Here is a 22898-nt window from a genome sequence, read left to right on the forward strand (position 1 = left end):
GAGACAATATTTCATTGGTGCCGTATGTATGCTTTTTGTGAAGTGCTTTGGCATCTTTCAGGAGGATGGTCTCAATGTAGCTGTGAAACATTAGTATTGTTGCATTGATTCATTTAAGAATTTCTTCTAGAGGAATATCTTTCCCTGATCTCTCTGCATAGAAAGGAGTTTAGTATGTTTTGCTTTAAGAAAGACTCCTCTGTCATTTCCATCTGAGTGAAGGGTGTTTGTAAGAAACTTTACAATTGCTATTGTGACTTTTATGGTATGACTCAGGCAATAGTTTGCTTACCATAATTTTCTTAACAAAAATATTAGCAGTGATGAAACATTTTAATATATTTTTCTTTAGTCTCAGGAAAGTTAAATGCATGTAAGAAAAGTTTTCTGTCATATAAGGAAGAGTAACAGCTTTTTTTTTTTTGCATCTTCAGATCCTCAGCTAGGAGTGCTAGTTTCCAGCAATAGTTGGTAACCTGTCATGACATGTTTTTCCACCCTATGTCTTTACTCACCCTCTCCAATTCATCCCTCCAGGACGCTGTGTGAGCATTCCAAAGACCGTTGTGAATCTGTGCTTGGAATTGTGGGCCTGCAGTGGCCAGAAGACACAGACTGCACTCAGTTCCCAGAAGAAAACTCAGACAACCGAACCTGCCTAACACCTGATGAGGATGTGGAAGGTTAATAGTTAGATTATTTATAATTGGATATTGAATATAAATTTGTCTCTTGCTGTAAGTTAGTGATCTCATTTCATACTTTAATACACCCTCTTTAAATTATATTATGTCAAGTAGGTGAATTAAACTCTCAGTATGGTTAATATACCATGCAAATGATTCAAAATCAGATTTGGGAGAATTCCTGTTTCTTCCAACAACGTATTATCTATTTACATCTAAGAGAAAGTTTTGTTAAGAAATTGAAGAGCTTTTATTCTGGAGAAGGGTAAAATTGCTCTCATTCTGATTACCCACACTTGAGATGTATGGATAACAAAACACCTCCCACTTGCCTGTATTTGTACATGAGCCCAGTTACCTGCGGGCCTGCCAATCTGCTGCTGTTTATCTAAGGGAGAGCCAAGATCTTGGCAATGCTAAACAAACAAACTGTGATCCAGTCTTTGCTTAAGAAACCAGTTCTGCAGATGTTAGTGTACTTGCTGTCATAATATAATTCCCAATTCTGGACCTTAGCGTCCAAAATATGGGTATTAGCATGAATTCCCCTAAGCTTAATTACCAGCTTAGATCTGATAGGCTGCCACCAATCAGGACTTAGAGTAGGGCGCCTGATCGACTCTAGTCTCCCCCAAAAACCTTCCCTGGGGGTCCCAAGACCCAAATTCTCTGAGTCTCACAACAAAGGGGAATAAACCATTTCCTTCCCCCTCCCTCCTTCCTCCCCAGCTCCTTCCCGCCCTGGGAACACTAGGAGATCACCTGATTCAACTCCGTGAATCTAACACAAAGAGGAACTTTACCATTCCCTCCCTCAGGCAATACAGACTCAAGCTTTTTTGAGCCTTAACTAGGAGAAAACACTCAAACAGGTCTTAAAGCAAAGCTTTTAATAAAAAAAGAAAGAAAAAAGTAACAGGTTTATCTCTGCACTTTAGATGCTAAAAAGTTACAGGGTCTTTCAACTTATAAACAGTAGAAAGAAACTTTCTCCAGCAGAAACACAATTTAAGCTACTTCCAGCAAGTACACATATGCAAATGAAAAAGAAAACAAATTCAAAGACTATGACTGCCTTTTCTACTTACAATTCTGAACAGATAAGAGACTGTAGCAGGGAGATTGGCCGAAACCCGGTTACACCTCTAGCCCTGCCCAGGACTCAGAGACAACAAAGCCAAACCCAAAACCCACAAACAAAGGCTTCCCTCCCACGAGATTTTAAACTATCTTGTCTCCTGATTGGTCCTCTGGTCAGGTGTTTGGGGTCCCTGTTTGTTAACCCTTTACAGGTAAGAGAGACATTAACCCTTAACTATCTGTTTATGACACTTGCCAACTACTGTCTGCTCTCTTTCTCCTTTTGGAGGAAAGTCTGAAAGGACTGTATCAGGCCAACTTCAACAATGGCTCACTACCTCAGATGTCTTGAAGCCATCCATGCTATTGCTCACCAAATACTGTTGATGCAAATCAGGAGTCTGGAACACATGAATGGAATTGTCTTTAAATGATTCTGTTTATTCCCTATAAAGAGAGGGTGGCTGGTGCTGTACAGTTGCTCCTCCTGACTGAAGGGCCTCAGCTGCAGAGTTGAGCAACTCTATTCTGCCTTTCATTTTTTTTTTAAGTCTTTGCTAATTGCTGTGATAGTGCGATAGTGAGGTGACATGAGCTGGAGTATCAGCAATATGCTTATTACCCTCAACTCTTTAATCTCCCTTTCATTTAACTAAGATGTAGATGTCTCCACAGTCTCCTGGTGTCTGATTGAGACTGGATCACAGATGAAAGCCAGTTGTTTTACAGTCCAGCTAGATAAGAAAGATACAATGCTGACTTGTATAGGGAAGCATTTGAGAGTTCTGCAAAGGGTATAGCTGCATCCAAGCTGTTTATCTGCAGATCACCAAATTGGTTCACAATCAGGAGGCCTTACAAAGTCTTTGTTCCTTCCTGGATTCTAAGATTGCATTAGTGAGTAAGTCCACCTTTTTTTTATACCTTTACTGTGTGGACCAAACTCCATTTGTACACACCTTTGTTATCTCTAGGCTAGGCTAATGCAACATGCCCTACCTGGACTAGCTTGGTTAGTGCAGAATATGACTGACAGTCTTCTAAATGGACCAGGACAATGGGAACATATTACTTCCTGTACTCCACACTCTGCACCAATGTCTGTGTGCCCAGATCACCATGAAAGATGTGCATAAATCATGTAATAATAATAAAACAGTTTATACTGAGAAGCTAGAAGACATAGGAGTAAATTCAGCCTTAAGCTATGCCCTGCAGCAATCTGGTGGAGGAAAATAATCATCAATTAATAGAAGGTACTACATAGGGGAAATAAAATCAACTTCTGCTGCAAGGGATCTTAGTGAAAATCCCCCGTTTTAGGAAAAATAATATGGTGTTAATCTGCAGTGTATAAATTAACTTCTATCCCTCCTCTGTGTGGAGTAAGAACTTTGGTTTTGGGTGGTAGGATGTAATTGGATACATTTTTAAATTAATGTTTTAAAACAGTTGTGAAATGTTTACGGAGTTAAATTGGGTGCACACATTTTTTCAGCATCTCCTTTAAAGTCCCTTTCAGGAACATCTCAGTTAAATTAGTAAGATAGAATGTGGCTACTGGGCTGACTACCTGGCTGTCCATTTATTATCTTGTCACTGACAATATGGGCTAGACACCCCTGCAGAACAAATCGAAAGAGAAATTTATGCTGTTAGTTACTCCTTCATAAATTGGCTAATTGCTTAGTAAAGCACTGCTGTCAAAGTTATCCTTAGGCTGACTCACTGCTAATATTTCATATTTGTTGAATGAAAGATTTGCACCAGCTGCCAATGTTAGTTAGAAAGACAAGCCTTCTTGGAAAGCTTAAAATACTATAATAAATATTTCGGAAGGATACTACAGCAAAATAAATTAGACTTTTGAGAACCTTTTAAATTTAATGATTAAGGCTACGATTTAGTCATGGGTATTTTTAGTAAGTAGCCATGGACAGGTCACGGGCAGTAAACAAATATTCATGGCCTGTGACCTGTCCATGACTTATACTATAAATACCCCTGACTAAATCTTGGGGAGGCTGCTGCAGGGGGGAGGGGGTACCACTGCAGGGAGGGCACGGCTGCGTGGTGAGGGCGCTTCTCCAGCCGCCCCAAGGACCATTGCCGGGGGCTGTCAGAGCAGTGGCTGCTCCAGGCACCCTGGAGACCACTGTTGGGGGCCAGCAGCAGCCAGTGCAGCTGTCAGCAGGGCTACCTGAGCGGCTGGCTGCAGAGCTGCTCCAGCAACGGCAGTGTGGCTGTCCCCAGAACCAGCTGCTTGGGCAGCCCTGGGGTCAGCCACGGTGGCCGTTGTGGAAGTCACGGAGGTCACGGAAAGTCACGGAATCCATCACTTCCGCAACCTCTATGACAGACACGGAGCCCTATTAATGGTTACAGAATATAGGTGATTTGTCCACTTAAACCATAGCTGGCAAAAACACTACAGTATTGAATCATTTAACCTCCCCATAACAGCTACCTTACAGTGATGAATCTAAGAATGAACTGCTCCAAGATGGTGTGCTCAGTGAACTCAAGTGAATTTACTCATAGCAGACTTTATCCCCAAGCGGTGATAGTCAACACAATTCTTTTTGTTTAAAAGAAAGTGGAAAACATTGCTATTTTCTTAAGTCATGAATTGTATTTGTAACTTTGTATAAGTGTGCTCCGAGGAGTTGGGTTTGGGTTGGTTTGGGTTGGGTTCACAGCAAGATAGGCGGAGGGATCCCTTGTTTGAGGATCCCACTGGGACTTGGACCAGAGATAGGAGCCCAGCTGCCTAGACTGAGGCAACTATGTGCATACTCACTAGTGGAAACCTAGGTGCCTTGGGGAATTAAGTGGTGGGAACTCAGCTGCCTAGGGACTTTAAGTGGCTCCAGGGTTAGGAAGCAGCTGAGCAGGGGTTGTAAGGATCTCAAGTGCACCTACATGTTGGATTTAGGTACCTAAAGTGGCAGTTAGGCACCTAAATCCTTTTGTGAATCTAGCCCTAATTGACTTAAGAGCAAAAGTCCAAATTGACTTTCAGTGGTACTTTTTTCCCCTAGGGCACTTCTGAAAATCCTTCCTGGCCATTGTGATGTGAGGATTAATTGGTGAATACTTATTAAGGACTCTGAATTTTAAAAAAAGGCCATGTCATTGCTAAATTTTATTATCTGTTATAAAATCAACACACTGAATCATTTACCTTTATCTGTTCAACACAACATCAGTGGACAATATAACTAGAAAAGCAGTGCCCTCAACCTAAACCATATCTGTCAATAATGTTGTGAGGCTTTGAAACTTGAGAGTTGGCAGTATATGAAGATATGGCTGTGAGAAAGTAGTGATATGTACTCAAACCCACCCCATCCTCTGTATTTTCATCCAGGATAGTTTCCATTTCTGCATAGTTCCAGCTTAGTATCTCACAGGGTTTCTGTTCCTGTCTTGTACCCGTTTAACTCAGTCACAGTGATAAATAGTAATAATAAATAAAGAGTACTGTGTGATAATTAACGCTTTCCAGTTTGCTGAAAGTGTTATGTTTTCTGACTTGACAGAGTGCTCACCCAGTCACTTCAAGTGCCGTTCTGGAAGGTGTGTCTTGGCCTCCAGAAGATGTGATGGCCAGGCTGACTGTGAAGATGATAGTGACGAGGACAACTGTGGTAAATAAACTAAATGAGTCAGCTGATTGAATGGAAAATGGCTGGAGTATCAGAGGACATTATTGTTGCTCTCCATCATTTTGTTCAACGCATAGTGTGAAATTTCAAAAGATTAGCCCCTTTTCCTCAAGAAAAATCTGTGAAATATATTGCAAAATAATTGAGTTTTTAATGGCTGGTTGTAGGATTAGTGCAGGCCACATCCTGCTTGTTGAATATGAACATCATTTGTGACATTGAAAGTATGGGAGCCCTGGTAAGCCAGCTTCCAGACTGTTTGAATATTAGTTTATCATTTAGGAGGAAATCTTTAATGGTGAAGGCTCAATTCCCCTTTGTATTGCTCTATCTATACTGATGGAGTTATACTGGCATAAAAAAGGAATGAGTGCTGAATCAGGCACTGAATATTCAATTACAGTTTTAAATGTTTACATGTTGACATTATTTTTATGATGTGTTGAACACAGGCTGGAGACCTTACTGTAGTCTATTCTCTCTTACTGCAATGGGCTCCAAAACTGGAAGTGTCAGGAATGTTGTCAATTTTCAGCTGTCAGCAGTAGCCTGAAGAATATCACTTGTAATTGCAAGCTTCATTTTCAGTTTCATTCCAGAGTTTTTTCATGGTAAAAAGCAACTCTTACCTCTTAAGTGTAGAGAAAATGCTTTGGCTGAGCAACGAGCAAATTCCCTGGGAAAAAAATCTAGTTAAATAACAATTGTTTTGGTTGCCCTTCCTTCAGAATTATTGTCATTGACACTTGCTTTTAACCCCTGAGAACACTAATAGCTAACTAACTTTTAGAGTCATTTTATACTCTTTGACTTTAAGGTCTGAAATATTGCTTTGATACATAAAACAAATTTCTTAAATAGATCTCTCTCTTTTTAGTCTAGACAAAATGTTGCTAGCAATCAATGGAATTCTTATCAGCCTCTATAAATATGAAAGGCTGCATCTGCTAGAAAATTACAGCTGTCAGAATGACATTACATTGACCATGGGTAATGATGTTACTGAAGAACAGCCAGTGCTTTTAGAGCTCTAGAAGTTGCCGTCTCTAGCTCATTCATATTCTTTGTGTGTAGGACAAACTCAGAGATCATTGAACTTTCCCTGTGTAAATGGCGAGCTCAGAATATATTGGATTTATTTTTTTTTTTAAGAAAAGAACACACTGGTTTTTGTACCATTAGTTCACCAAGCTATATTTACAGAATGTATATTTTAGATTCCATAAACAACTAGTAGTGGATACCGTGTTAGGACAACCAGACTGATTATGTCCATTTATGTCCTGTGACAAGATCTGCACATCACAGGATGAAGGGGGCTATTTACAGCTCCCTCATTCTCAAGCTGCCCTGGCTCAAGTGTAAGTTAGAACAGCCCTTAGGCTGCTTGTAAGAGTCCATCTGCAAATTTAAAATTGGCAGAACAGAGCTGTGCTCAGTGCCTGCTGTGCCCTCTCCCTTTCTGCCCTTCCCTGCTCTGACATGCCCTCTGGGGTTGGATGGGCTGCTTGGATGTCTTATGAGCCAGCTCTGCCAGCTTTTGCTCTACATCTGAGAGTTTCCTTACTCGACTGGGGATACCAAGTAGATAGCAGAAAGGTGGCAAACAGGAGTAATGTGGATGTGCAGGAGCATAACCTTTAAAATCAGCATTTTGTCCTCTACAGTTTGCTGCAACACTAGTTCTCACTGTAGTATTTTAGCTGGGATAAAAAAGTCCTGGCATTTAATTTTAAGGACTCAAGTAATAAGAATTGCACAATGAATATATCAGTGACAATGAGTTAACACATAACTTAAAGGAGAACAAAGGTGAGATAGTGCATGAATCCCCTTCTCCCATCAAAAGCAGTTTTTGAGATGGGGATTGTATAAATATAGACATGTTTTCATAAACATTAAATTAAGAAAGTCATATTATTACAAAATCCTTATTCTACAGATGCTCATTAAAAATGACACATTTGGCATGTAGAATAGAACTCACAATCTTCTGCTGCAAAAATAGTTTGCATGTCCATGGCCAGAGTCATTGAAATATACACACTGAACTTCTGTTCTAAGGGGTGCCTCTGTTCCATGCAAAGATAAACAATGTTAATGCATTTATGTAGTGTCCTCAGGAGTCATAGGACACTTGACAATAAAACATTGTACAAATTTTAAAAGTAATCAAGGGCAACTGGGAACAAATATTTAGTTAATGGTAAATGCTTAGTCAGGCTGTTGCATAACTTTGGGCCTGTCTAACAGTAAGTGCAGCAGAAGCTGGGGTGAAAAATTACAGAGAACTAGCAGGTTGTATACTAGCTGTCCATGCGAACTCTGCTACGCTGCACTAAAAGTTCCTTAGTGTGCATTGACCTACTCCCATTTCAAAGTGGAGTAGATCAAAGTGCTCTACGGAATTTTTATTGTGCAGCAGCAGGGTCCCATACAGACAGTTACTACACCGCACTCTAGTGCACGGTAGTTTTACAGCCCAGCTTGCCATACACTAACTGTTTGTCCAGACAAGCCGTTAGATTCTTAGTCTAAAGTCACTTATTCTGTTCTCTTCAGGTTCTTATACCTCCCCTCACCATTGTGCTGTCCGAGTGCCTTCCAGAAGCACACTAAGGAATGTGACTAGCATTCACCTACCTTTTGCCCCTCAAAGGGAAAATTAGCAGAGAGGTTTTTTTGTTCATTCAATATATGTCTGCTGTGCTATATGTATTTATTAGGAAGGCATGGTCGAAGAGCTGCACCTTGTACTTGGAATGGAAAGTGGTGATATTTGAGATGGTTATTAGAACCTGTGAGAGTTCATTTTGCAGCCTTGCTCTGGCACCCAAGAAAGCTCTAGCCACTGCACAGATGAGCCTTATCCTTGCAGTGGATAACTCTATTGTCCCGAGGAGCAGGACAGGGACAGGAGAGATCACAGATGTGGGTATGTACGTTGAGTAGCCACGTACCAAGCATAGGCCCAATCCTGGAGTTTCAGGCAATGTTTTAGGTGTCCTGTGCCTAGACCATTAAGTGCCTTTAAAATGAAGACAGAGACTCTGAATTTGAGCTTGAACATATTCCTAAGATACAAAAGCCCTGCATGGGTCAGGGATGCATAAGCTATCCCTCCTCTGGTACAGGGAAGTGTAACTCACACACGTGTTCCACCCTGGACTTCTATAACTTAGGAGGGAATTCAGCCATAGGAAGGGCATTCAGGAATTTCACAAAATCGACTTCTGAGATATTGGCACCTTCAACCCAAATGTTAGTTCTGATTTGGGATAGAATCTGTAACCTACACTGAGCCAAACACAGAGCATGATAATCTGGCTCTCGCCATTGCCTCCTTGGCCCATCTGGAATCATTTCAACAATTGATGACTGTCAGCACCAAGGTGTTTAAATATGAGAAATGAAGATACATTAATAATGCCTCATTCTTGTTGTCATGACCTGGGACGTGGGTGGTCATGCCTAGTGGTTGGAGTCAGAGTCAGGAACCGAGCAGAGCTGTAGTAGATTGGCAGACACAGCTGCAAGTCCTCATTCCTGACACTTGTTCATCATAATATTGCTTATTCTCTCCCAGTAATGTGTGACCTCTCAGAAAGGTCAATTATTCCTCTGTGTACAACTCATAACCGTTCTAATGTGACTTATTAAGTAAAATGTAAATGAAGTGGAGTACTATGTGCATTCAGTATACACATTACAACTACTGATGGAGGAACCCACATGAATTATTTCTATAGCCACGTGAGCTGACTTTTTTCTCACTCAGTCATAAATGTGTTCACCTTGGAAATAGATACTGTGTAAGTGACATTTCCTTTTGCTAACTTAGTAAATGCTATCCTTTGCTGAACTAGTGCACTACATGAGCTCCAGCCAGAGGAAGTTTAATAGTACTATACTGTCCAAGCCACTCATACTGTAGCGAACTCACAGAACCGAGGTTTGATTATTTTTTATTTTGATCACATAGGCCAGTCACCTGAATCTGAACTCAGATTAAGTTTAAAGTATGAAAGCCAATGTGATCAGCTATAGAATGGATTAAACAAGGCAGCCACAACTCCATCTATTTTAAATAAATATTAGTAGAATAAAATCAAGGGAATTCTATTTATCATGTATTATTATGGCCTCCTGGGTTATTATTGTGTCAGTGATGCATGAGGGATGTGAGTGAGTGAGTGTGTGTGCAGGCTGCTAGGGGCTGTGTGCTGAGAGCGAGGCTGAGCCCTGAGTTGGGGGCGGGGCTTACCTGATTAAGGGTCCTATATAAGGAGCCAGGCACTCAGGCAGCGGCACAGGAGGCGGCGAACAGAGCGGCTAACAGGGGAGTTTCAGTGGGAGTTTCCAGGGGAGACCAAGGCAGAGGAACCGGGAAGGCAGACCAGGGAAGAGGCAGCCCTGCGCTTGTCGGTGGCTTGCGGTGTGGTGTGAGCTGTGGATTGCAAGGCACAGAGTTGCAGCGCTACGATGGAGGCAGAGGCAGCAGGTGCAGACACACTGAGGATGACTGGGTGCGGCAGCTGCGGCATGTACATGGTCCTAGAGGGAGCACCTGAAAGGAGTTTCATCTGCATGAAGTGCCGCCTGATAGAGCTGCTGGAGGAAAAGGTAAGGGGACTGGAGATGCAAGTGGAAACTCTGGCTGAGTTTAGAAGGGGATTTGAGCAGATGATGGAACACAGACATGATGAGGCACAGGGGACAAGCTCAGGCGAGCGGACAAAAGCAGGACCTAAGGACTCTGAGGAGGGACTGCTGGGTGAGGAAAGTGGACGGTGGAAGCATGTCACTAGGAGAACCAGACAGAGGATAAGACGGGCCAGCGATGGACAAATAGAACTCAGGAATAGGTTTGCTGAGTTGGGAAATGAAGATGGAACACAGCAGGCTGCTGAAGGAGTGACGGCAAGGAAGAAGAGGCAAGCAGCTAGTCCTGCAGTTGGAGGGGAGCAGTCAGTGGAGGCAACATCAAGTACGAGCCCTAGGAGGATTGTGAGGGCGAATACAAATCGGGAGGAATCACGGCCAGCTGCTGTGGGGGATAGACCGGAGAATCGCATTGTCACCAGGAAAAGGCAAGTCTACGTGATTGGAGACTCTTTACTGAGAAGAGTAGACAGGCCTGTAACTAGACCTGATCGGGAGAACAGAAGAGTGTGCTGTCTGCCGGGGGCTAAGATACAGGATGTGGACTTGAGCCTGAATACGATCTTAGCAGGAGCGGGAAAAAATCCGTTGATTATCCTTCATGTGGGAACGAACGACACAGCTAGTTACTCACTGGACTGTATCAAGGAGGACTATGTCAGACTGGGGAAGAGGCTTAAAGACATCGAGGCTCAGGTGATCTTCAGTGGGATTCTGCCGGTTCCTAGAGCGGGGCGACGAAGGAGTGACAAGATTATGGCGATCAACAGATGGCTCAGGGAGTGGTGTTATAAGGAGGGCTTTGGGATGTACGGTCACTGGGAAGCATTTACGGATAGACGACTGTTTGCTCAGGATGGACTTCATCTCAGCAAGGAGGGAAATAGAATTCTAGGATGGAGGCTCGCCGACCTCATCAAGAGGGCTTTAAACTAGAAAGTTGGGGGAGATGGTTGGGAAATGTTCGGGAGATCTCCACGCCGGAATATAACCTGGAGAGGGAAGTAAACAAAGTGAGCGGGGATACCCTTGTGGCCCCAAGATTTGATCCAAGGAGGAATAGTGGAGTAGAAACCAGAGTAACGGGTGATGCTGGTGGTAGAAAGTTTGTGCACGACGGGGGAAAGAATGTCACTGACGCCAAACACCGAAAATTAAAAGGTTTGTACACTAATGCGAGGAGCCTAGGTAACAAGATGGAGGAACTGGAGTTACTCGTGCAGGAAGTGAAGCCGGATATTATAGGGATTACCGAAACCTGGTGGAATAGTACTCATGACTGGAGCATGGGTATTGAAGGCTATGTGCTGTTCAGAAAAGACAGGAAGAAAGGCAAAGGTGGTGGAGTAGCCTTGTACATCAATGATGAAATTAAATGTAGCGAAAAAAGATGCGATGGAATGGATAAGACAGAGTCCGTCTGGGCAAAAATCACGCTGGGTAAAAAAGCAACTAGAGCTTCCCCTGAGATAGTGCTTGGGGTGTGCTACAGACCGCCGGGATCGGATTGGGATATGGATAGAGACCTCTTTAATGAAGTAAACACAAAGGGGAAATGTGTGATTATGGGGGACTTCAACTTCCCGGATATAGACTGGAGGACGAGTACTTGCACGAATAATAGGGGTCAGATTTTTCTGGATGTGATAGCGGATGGATTTCTTCATCAAGTAGTTGAAGCACCTACAAGAGGGGATGCCATTTTAGACTTGGTGTTGGTGAGCAGTGAGGACCTCGTAGAAGAAATGGTGGTAGGGGACAACCTTGGTTCGAGTGATCATGAGCTGATTCAGTTCAAACTAGATGGAAGGATAAACAAATGTAGATCTGCGATTAGGGTTTTTGACTTCTCGAGGGCTAATTTTAAAGAGTTAAGGAAATTAGTTAGGGAAGTGGATTGGACGGAGGAATTAGTGGATTTAAATGTGGAGGAGGCCTGGAATTACTTTAAGTCACAGCTGCGGAGACTGTCGGAAGCCTGCATCCCAAGAAAGGGGAAAAGAACCATGGGCAGGAGTTGTAGGCCAAACTGGATGAGCAAGCAACTCAGAGAGGGGATTAGACAAAAGCAGAAAGCTTACAGGGAGTGGAAAGAAGGCAGGATCAGTAAAGAAAGCTACCTTGCTGAGGTCAGAACATGTAGGAATAAAGTGAGGAAGGCTAAAAGCCACATTGAACTGGAACTTGCAAAGGGAATCAAAACCAATAGTAAAAGGTTCTACAGCCACATAAATAAGAAGAAAACAAAGAAAGAAGAAGTGGGGCCGCTATACACTGAGGATGGAATGGAGGTTAAGGATAACCTAGGCATGGCCCAACATCTAAACAAGTACTTTGCCTCGGTTTTTAATAAGACTAGTGAGGAACCTTGTGATGATGGAGGGATGATAAACGGGAATGTGGATATGGAAGTGGATATTACTGCAACTGAGGTAGAGGCCGTACTTGAACAGCTCGATGGGACGAAGTCGGAGGGCCCGGACAATCTCCACCCGAGGATATTAAAGGAACTGGCGCGTGAAATTGCGAGCCCGTTAGCGAGAATTTTTAAGCGATCGATAAACTCGGGGGTTGTGCCGTATGACTGGAGGATTGCTAATGTAGTTCCTATTTTTAAGAAAGGGAATAAGAGTGATCCGGGTAATTATAGGCCTGTTAGCTTGACGTCTGTAGTATGTAAGGTCTTGGAAAAAATTTTAAGGGAGAAAGTAGTTAAGGACATAGAGGTCAATGGTAATTGTGATGAATTGCAACACGGATTTACTAAAGGTAGATCGTGCCAAACCAATCTGATCTCCTTCTTTGAGAAGGTGACGGATTACTTAGATAAAGGAAATGCGGTAGATATAATTTACCTAGATTTCAGTAAGGCGTTCGACACGGTTCCGCACACGGAGCTGTTAGTTAAATTGGAAAAGCTGGGAGTGAATATGAAAGTTGTAAGGTGGATAAGGAACTGGTTAAAGGGGAGACTCCAGAGGGTCGTATTGAAAGGTGAACTGTCGGACTGGAAGGAGGTCACCAGTGGAGTCCCTCAAGGATCGGTTTTGGGACCGATCTTATTTAACCTTTTTATTACTGACCTTGGCACAAAGAGCGGGAATGTGCTAATAAAGTTTGCGGATGACACGAAGCTGGGGGGTATTGCTAACACGGAGAAGGACAGGGATGCTATTCAGGAAGATCTGAACCACCTTGTAAACTGGAGTAATAGAAATAGGATGAAATACAATAGTGAAAAGTGCAAGGTCATGCATTTAGGAATTACTAATAAGAATTTTGGATATACGTTGGGGGCGCATCAGTTGGAAGCGACGGAGGAAGAGAAGGACCTTGGGGTACTGGTTGATAGCAGGATGACTATGAGTCGCCAATGTGATACGGCTGTTAAAAAAGCAAATGCGATTTTGGGATGCATCAGGCGGGGTATTTCCTGCAAGGATAAGGATGTGTTAGTACCGTTGTATACGGCGTTGGTGAGACCCCATCTGGAATACTGTGTGCAGTTCTGGTGTCCTATGTTCAAGAAGGATGAATTCAAACTGGAACAGGTTCAGAGACGGGCTACGAGGATGATCCGAGGAATGGAAAAACTGCCTTATGAAAGGAGACTCAAAGAGCTTGGCTTGTTTAGCCTGGCCAAAAGAAGGCTGAGGGGGGATATGCTCGCCCTATATAAATATATCAAGGGGGTTAACGTTAGGGAGGGAGAGGAATTATTTAAGTTTAGTACTAATGTAGCCACGAGGACGAATGGGTATAAACTGGATATTAGGAAGTTTAGACTTGAAATTAGACGAAGGTTTCTGACCATTAGGGGAGTGAAGTTCTGGAATAGCCTTCCGAGGGAAGTAGTAGGGGCAAAAGACTTTCCTGGCTTTAAGACAAAGCTTGATAAGTATATGGAGGGGATGTTATGATAGAATCGTTAATTTGGGCAATTCATCTTGAATTACCACCAGACAGGTCTGCTCAATGGTCTGCGGCGAGATGTTGCATGCGATGGGTACTGAGTTGCTGCGGAGAATTCCTTCTTGGGTGCTAGCTGGTGACTCTTGCCCACATGCTCAGGGTTTAGCTGATCGCCATATTTGGGGTCGGGAAGGAATTTTCCTCCAGGGCGGATTGGCAGGTGCCCTGGAGGTTTTTCGCCTTCCCCTGCAGCGTGGGGCACGGGTCGCTTGCTGGTGGTGTCTCTGCAGCTTGAGGTCTTCAAACCATTTTTGAGGATTTCAATAACTCGGTCCTGGGATAGGGGTTGTTATAAAATTGGATGGGTGGGGTTCTGTGGCCTGCCTTGTGCAGGAGGTCAGACTAGATGATCAGATTGGTCCCTTCTGACCTATGAGTCTATGAGGACATTTTTTCGTCAAAGTGAACTGTTTCCAAACTCTGATGTTGTAGTGAGATGTTTTAATAATTATTTACAGAAAACTGTAAAGACAAAATTGGAAAGCTAGATGTTTTATAAGCCTACATCATGCCATTCTTAATTTCCCTCCATGTGACAAACTAGTAGCCTACTCTTTTCCCATGCTAATTGTCCCCTACTGTTACTCACACCTTGTCAACTGTTTGAAATGGGCCATTCTGATGATCACTACAAAAGTTTTTTTTCTCCTGCTGATAATAGTCCACATTAATTGATTAGTCTCATTAGAGTTGGTATGGCAACCCCCATTTTTTCATGTTCTCTGTGTATATTTATATATATCTTTCTGTATTTTCCACTGCGTTCATCTGATTAAGTGGGTTTTAGCCCACAAAAGCTTATGCCAAAATAAATTTGTTAGTCTCTAAGGTGCCACAAATACTCCTCATTCTTTTTGCTGATGTAGACTCACACAGCTACCGCTCTGAAACATATAAAAAAACTCTGACCCAGTTTTACAAGAGATCATCCTGATTTTTTTATGAAGTCAGTGCAACTGATTAATGTCACTTGGAGGAGACAATGGCTGTCTTAGCTGCATAATAATGAATTTTCAGGTAGATTCATATAGTTGGCAAGGGTGAATCTGTGTAACCACTTGATGCAGTGGTGAAATATTAGATTACTGCAAACAAGGAAATGTACTTATGCCCAATATGGCTAGCTCCTCTCCACCTCTCTTTCTGTTCTCTGCATCAATAGTGCAAGAAAAAATATTCATGGTATTTAATGGAGATTACCAAAAGAAACAAGTTCATAGTATTTCCATTTTTGAAAGACGAGTATGCTGAATGTTGATATTTTGAACATAGCCCTTTACTTTTAAATTAAGTTGTGCGGAATCCAGAATGAGAACTACTCACATATCCTTAGTAATGTATATCAGAGGTAGTTTCAGCAGCAAAGAATCCTGTGGCACCTTATAGACTAGCAGACATTTTGGAGCATGAGCTTTCATGGGTGAATACCCACTTCATCAGATGCATGTAGTGGAAATTTCCAGGGGCAGGTATATATATGCAAGCAACTACATGCATCTGACGAAGTGGGTATTCACCAACGAAAGCTCATGCTCCAAAATGTCTGTTAGTCTATAAGGTGCCACAGGACTCTTTGCTGCTTTTACAGATCCAGACTAACACGGCTACCCCTCTGATACTTGACAGAAGTAGTTTGGTATGGATGTTTTCCTGAATTAGGGCCTAAATTGATGTATCTAGTATAAGCAAAGGATAAGGTAGAGTAATTGGACAGAAAGAACAATGGAACATTGTATATTTCATGCCTATTTGAATAAGAGTTTACTTTGACAATTTGCTTCTATTCCCTCACCAGGAATGTTTATTTTTTATAATTTTTAAAATATATATTAAAAATTGAACATACCTTGAATTTTTCAGAAACATTAACGAAAAAAACCCAGTAGATCTGGGGCAACATTCAAAACTTCATGAATTCATGTAGATTTCCGCAGGGTATTTTGGTTAATATGAAAAAAGAAAAACATTTGGAAATGTCAAAGTAATTTGTTTTGACATTATCAAAATGGGACATTTAGATTTTTGGAGGCTAGATGCAGAAGGACATTCAGGCACCATTCACAAAACAGGAGAAGGAGATGGCCTCATAACTTTTAGTTCAGTGTTTACAGCACTTATCTGAGATATGGGAGACCCACGTTTGAATTGCTACTCTGGAGCAGGGACTTGAACCCTGGTCTCCTAGGAGTGCCCATACTACCCAGCTAAGGGTATTCTGGAGTCTCGCTCTCTCAGTTTCTCCAGAAACTGCAAAACTGAAATTAATTTGCAAACTTGACACCATCAAATTAAGCCTGAATAAAGACTGGAAGTGGCTGGGTCATTACAAAAAATAATTTTCCCTCTGTTGATACTCATCCCTTCTTGTCAACTGTTGAGAATGGGCCACATCCACCCTAATTGAATTGGCCTCATTAGCACTGACCCCCCACTTGGAAAGTCAACTCCCATATTTTCATGTGCTGTGTATTTATACCTGCCCTACTGTATTTTCTCTTCTATGCATCTGATGAAGTGGGTTATAGCCCACAAAAGCTTATGCCCAAATAAATGTGTTAGTATATAAGGTGCCACAAGGACTCCTTGTTGTTTTTGCTGATACAGACTAACATGGCTACCACTCTGAAATCAGTTTCTCCAGTTGAGGCTGTTCTACTTTGTATAAACATCCTTGAAGAGTCATTGGAGCAGGGACTGGAACCCAAAAGTTCTCCCTCCCCGCTGAGTGCCCTTTAACCAGTGGGTTACAGAGTCATTCTCACTTGCTTTCTCTTTTTGACCCAATGACAATTCAAGTTTCAGGTTGAACAAAATGTTTAGCTTCACCTGAAACAATTTTTTTCCAACTTTTACAATTCACCTAAAATTTTTAAAAAATTGTTTAAATTTGATCTGAACCAGTTTTTTTCCTGTTTCTCAGAACTGCAAACTAACTGAAAAATCAGCCATTCACATAGCTCTAATTGCATGTAAATGTTAAAATGAAATATCTCAAAGCTCTTGTTCTCTGTGTCCAGGTTGTAAGGAAAGGGGTCTTTGGGAATGTCCATCGAACAAGCTGTGTATCCAGCACGCCATGATCTGTGACGGCTTTCCAGATTGTCCTGACAAGGTGGATGAAAAGAACTGCTGTAAGTACTTAACCAGGGTGATAGGACTGAATCTAGAATTTTGAGGGCACTGGACAAACTGTAGAAGCAGCCCCCTAAAGGCATAATGGCCCCATCCCTCCCCTTAGCTCCCTATCATTGGAGCCTTGTTGCTCCAAGTTCTCCCTCTCCATCCTATAATCTCTCTCCTTGGTTCCACTACTCACTGCTGTGGCTCCATATTTCCACCTCACCCTGTCTGGTCTCTTTCCACGTGTCCATTTGTCTGCTGTTTTTTATTTGTAGCTCATTGGCTGCTGTCTCTTCCTCTAAGCCCCTTGACTCTCTTTCATATAACCTATGGCTGCTTGGATCTTCTTCACTCCCACTTGTCTTACCCAATCCCAGGACTTTTTGGCTTTTGTTTCTCCCCCTGCTCCCTTTGCTCCTTTCTTCCCATGTTTACATTGTCACTTCCTTCTCACCATATCCAAGGTGGCAACGAGTGCAAGAGGAATACAAGTGTATCCCATGCAGTGCAAACAAGAGTGTAGGAATGCCCCAGCGACCCCCATTGGGGCCTGGGTAATGGTTCTATACTGCAACCACTAAGAAATTCTGCCTTCCTTTAGCTGATAGCTAGGAACTGACATGAGTTCCTTTTCACAGTACACAGCTTATCAATGGGATGGGAAGAGGAGGTGGAGGAGCTACTGAGTGGCAGCTGCTGTACAAGCTTCCATCTTGTTGCTCATCCTTTCAATGTGTATGTGAAGTCAGTAGTGGAGATTGGGAAATGTTTTTGGCTGCAATGTAATGTATATGTTGATGGTTCTCTGTTTTGTCTGTTTTTAATCAAACCCAGTTCTATGGTCTCATCTTCTGCCATCTGATCTGCCAAAGAGAGGAATGGTGTCTGTATGAACTCATTGAAAATCTGAATTTCTGTCCCTCAGGAAAAGCTGATATTTCAGCATTTGTTTTCATCCCGATTGTGGAAACCACATTTTCAGTTGAAAAAACATGTTGACATATAATTCCTGACCAGCTCTGATGCTTGTTGGAAGGGGCAGATGTTTAAAGAGGCAGTGTCTGCACCATCTGTGTAGGGTAAATGCACATGTTTTGCCATACAGAATGCAGCTGCTCTTCTCTAGAAGAGCACATAGCATCAGTGCTCAAATCTCTTTTTGACTTCCTGCATGCTGTCAGGTGCAAGTATTGCCTGATTTATTGATGGTGGATTGATTACTTAAGAATTCTCAATTAATAACTTAACTCACTGAGGTTTGATAGGCTCTTGTCCAAAGATCCATTCCAGTATTATTAGAATTATTGTTCAGTTGGGAACCCTGACATGCACGGTTGGAAAAGATCTTTTGCTCTTTTAAGATTTGTATTACTAAAATTAGTTAACACACAAATGTTCCAGTCCAGATGACAGTATGAATAATGTCATGATAATTTGACATCCAGTATCATCTCATGCACATACTCACAACCATTCTTCTGGAGACCTAGAAGTAATGAGACAGGACCCCTGTGGATCACCATCTGTCTTCTCTCTGGCTTGCATAATGATTAAGGCTACGTTTTAGTCATGAATATTTTTAGTAAAATTCATGAACAGATTATGGGCTGTAAACAAAAATTCACAGGCCCGAGATCTGTCCATTACTTTGACTAAAACTTGGGTGGGGGGCCATGGGTGCTCTGGGCGGGGGGAGTGGGGGTGCAGGGGAAGGTCCAGGGGTGCCACGGGTGCAGCTGCTGCAGAAATCATGGCGGTCACGGAAAGTCATGAAATACGTGATTTCTGTTACCTCTGTGACAGACTTACAGCCTTAATTAATAATGATTGCTAGGTTTGAGGTTTTGTCAGCCTACCTCATGGTCAGGCCTATTGTAAGGTTTGATGACTGTCATGAATATTCATAAGAGTGAATATGAGTCTCCTTTGCCCATAACTAACTGTTTCACCCTAATAATGTTAGGGTTTCCTTGTTCTAATCTATGGATTAGTATATTAATTATATCAAACTCATTAGCATATATGTCAATTGGTTACTGTAATAATTCTGTGGGTAAGCATCTGCTGATGTGACTATCACAAAATACTCCAAACTGGCATCAACTGACTTTTTGCAGTTACCCATCAGCATTCTGCAAAATGTCAACAAAATTATTTATTGCAAAATTATGTCTTATGCCATTTTATGACCTAGCATTAGTGCTAACGTATGGTAAGCGAAACAATTTACTTATACCAAAGTTCATATCCTTATGCTAACTGCTTAAGTTACTATTTTAAAGGATTAGGCCTGTCGGCTTCTTGCATTTCTCCCTTATATTTTATCTTAATGCATATTAGCTAGTTTTGGACTCAGTGTAACCAGGGGCAGGCAAACTTTCAGAAGTGGTGTGCCTAGTCTTCATTTATTCACTCTAATTTAAGGTTTCGCGTGCCAGTAACACATTTTAACATTTTTAGAAGGTTTCTTTCTATAAATCTATAATATATAACTAAAATATTGTTGTATGTAAAGTAAATAAGGTTTTTAAAATATTTAAGAAGCTTTATTTAAAATTAAACTAAAATGCAGATCTCTCGGACTGGTGGCCAGGACCCGGGCAGTGGGAATGCCACTGACAATCAGCTCACGTGCCGCCTTCGGCAAACGTGCCATAGGTTGCCTACCCCTGGTGTAACCCATAAGCTAATGCACAGATTACACAAGTCAAGATGGTCTCTAAAGTGCTGAATGTTTTGAGATGTGAATAACTGAGAGCAACTCATCTTTACATAATCAACTGAAGCTTTTCAGATCAGCTGGGGTACTGTACTTATGCTACTTATATGGTTCCCATAACTGTAGAATGATGTCTCACAATCTTTAATGTACTTTTCCTCACAATGCCCCTGTGAAATAGGGAGGTACTATTATCTGCATTTTACAGACAGGAACTGAGGAACAGAGACTAAATGACTTGCCAAAGGTCACATAAGAAGTCCGTGACCTCAAGAAATTGAATCTGGGTCTCCTGAGTCCCAGGCTAGAACCCTAACCATTGCACCATCCTTCTTCTCTACTCTTGCTGTCAGCCCTGGGGATGAATTATTCAGGAATGGCACTAGAGCTTCTCAGTTGAGGACTCTCTACCTCTTGAATATTCTCCCCTTTCTCAGCTGAGGGCTCTCTACCTCTGGAATTTGCTCCCCATGGAGGCCTTCCAGAGCTAGAGTTAGAGAGCTTCAAGGCATGATGCGAGGCATGGTTGTTTGGTTTAGCTTGTTTTTGATTTTGTACATGCATATGTCTGTGTGTGTGTGTTCTTGTTTTTATGGGTTTACATACTTTGTTCCAGGCCTGAAGACACATGGTTGTTAATGTCACAGCAGACAGTATCAGTTTACATAGTTTTATGGTTTTCATTGTGGATTGTTTGATATACGTTAAGATGGGTCTTAGTGTTGTAAATAAATTACTGACTTAAAGTACAGTAATATACTTTATAAACTAATAAGACACATACAAAAATTAATGAGAACTAAGAGTTGGAGTCACTATAGCTACTGCATGACGGTGCTAATTATACTTCTTTGTGTCAGCCTGCGCTGGGGACCCAGAAGGAAAGCCTGATAAATTGGGGCTGGTAATGTTGCATGACTGCCCTTCCTGGGGATTTTGTGATGGCTGGGGTAGCTGTAAAATCTTATGGGGACTGTACATGAGTACAAACTGACATCGGATGATCATGTGGATACTGGACTGGGATGCAGGAGACCTGAGTTCAGGTCCTGGCTCTGCCACAGACTACCTATGTGACTCACTAGTGCGGCTCCTCCTGCTGGTCGTCCTGGGAATTAGCTCTTCCAGGCCAGAGTGCCCTCTGCAGGCTGGTGTCTCACATGCTGCTGGCCCCCGTATCCCTCCTGGACCCCGGTGCCCTTTACATCAGGGTTCTGCCCCCAGCAGTAACCCACAATCTGCATCTCCCCGCCCCAGGGGAACCCCCAACCCGCTATCCCCTCCTTGCCTCAGTGGCTACTACCAGACCCCATCTAGAACCTGTTCACTGGGGCAGACTGCAGTCTGTAAACCATTCATCATCGGCCGGGGGGCTGGATCAGCTGCCTCTGCCTATATCTGGGCTGTCCCCCGGCAGCCCTAGTACCCTCGAGTGGGCCCTTAACTTGGCCTGCAGCCTGGGGTTTACTAGGCTGGAGCTCTGCAGATCTCTCTGCCCTTCCCCAGCACTGCTCCACCTCAGGTACCCTTCTCAGCTTCCCAGGCAGCCAGGTCCTTCTCTCTCAAGGAAGGTAGAGAGAGGGTGTCTTTACAGCCCCGGGCCCTTGGCCCTCTTATAGGGCCAGCCGTGGCCTGATTAGGGCTTGATCCCAGCTGTGGCTGCTTCTCCAATCAACCCAGCTTTTTCCAGCCACAGCCCTCTTCAGGGCTGCTTTAACCCCTTCAGGGCTGGAGTAGGGTGACCACCCCGCTACAGTGACCTTGAGCAAGCCACTCCATGCTTCAGTTTCCCATCTCTGAAATGACAATGACAATACTTCCGAATTTTAGATATCTCAGGGTAAAGGATGAATGGCTAATCAACACAGAGTAACTATCTGGGTTAGGATTAGTGCAATCCAGCAAAAAGTGAGAAACAAAAAGTTTCCACCTAAAGTTTGTGAGGGACTCCAATGCTATAATGATAGAACCATAGTTGAAACCTGGTAGGTAGGATGCACTGAATCATGTACCCTAGCCATGCCATTTCCAGATATCACTTCCCACCTCTGAGATTTTGCTGGCCTCCCGCAGATCCCCTTCAGCTGAGTCCTCTTCCTCACCCCAATAGTTTTTCTGCCTGCTGACTCTATCCCCCTGCTCCATAAACCTGCTCTGAACTTGTCCCTATGCCTTTACCCAATCAAATCTTAGTATGCATTTTTATGATAGTCATATTTAAAATCATCATCTTAATATTTGTGTTTGTCTCGGCAGCATTTTGCAAGGCGGATGAGCTTGAATGTGCCAGTCATGATTGTGTGCCACGTGAGCTGTGGTGCGATGGGCAGCTAGACTGTATGGACAACTCAGATGAATGGAACTGTGGTAAGTCTCATCTGTGCCACTGGCTGGAAGTGATGTTATGGATAGTACATGTTATGAAACAGTTGAGTTTTTACAACATTTTTCCAAAGTGGGACTGGGAAGAACTTGGACTAGGAGCATGTTCCAGGCAAGCATGAAAGTCAGTGCAAACTGTACTGGGCAAAGGAGAAAGAGGGAGGGTTAGATGGCAAGTGTATGGATACGGCAAGGCTCAGGAGGGGATAAGATGAGAGAAGTGATGTTGACTGAATGGAAATATGGAGAGCTTCTGAAGTGAGGAGTAGAGTCTTGAGACTGCTGTAAAAGAAGGCAGAGAGGCAATGAAGAAACTGAAGTACAGAAGTGATCTGGGCAGAATGAGTAGGGCACTGATCCTGTACTCATTGAATTCAGTGACAGAATTCCCATTGACTTAAATGGTGCTGAGAGGAAAATAAGCCTGGCAGCTCCATTTTGAATAGACTGGAAGTGAGAAAGGTGACAGTCAGCAGAGAAACCTGACTATTACCCACCTGCAGTGCCAGCACCCATAAAAAGGCCTCATGCTTTTATGTGTTTTTAAAATAAGAGTTCTTAAAGCATGTCTTTTTGAGTAAGAATTATGTAAGTTCCACATAAGCAATA

General features: G+C 42.7%; 1 protein-coding gene across 3 annotated transcripts in view; it reads left to right on the forward strand.

Moving 5' to 3' along the window:
• The window catches only part of CORIN (corin, serine peptidase), a 299165-nt gene that overhangs the window by 232953 nt on the left and 43314 nt on the right, over positions 1 to 22898 (forward strand). For all 3 annotated transcript variants that reach the window (XM_050947416.1, XM_050947417.1, XM_050947418.1), the window contains exons 12-15: positions 538 to 683; positions 5309 to 5416; positions 17086 to 17199; positions 22164 to 22274. In XM_050947416.1, the coding sequence (XP_050803373.1) occupies positions 538 to 683; positions 5309 to 5416; positions 17086 to 17199; positions 22164 to 22274 (479 nt within the window). The remainder of the gene's footprint in view (positions 1 to 537; positions 684 to 5308; positions 5417 to 17085; positions 17200 to 22163; positions 22275 to 22898) is intronic.

The sequence above is a fragment of the Gopherus flavomarginatus genome, chromosome 3 (assembly GCF_025201925.1).
Source record: "Gopherus flavomarginatus isolate rGopFla2 chromosome 3, rGopFla2.mat.asm, whole genome shotgun sequence".
Classification (NCBI taxonomy): domain Eukaryota; kingdom Metazoa; phylum Chordata; order Testudines; family Testudinidae; genus Gopherus; species Gopherus flavomarginatus.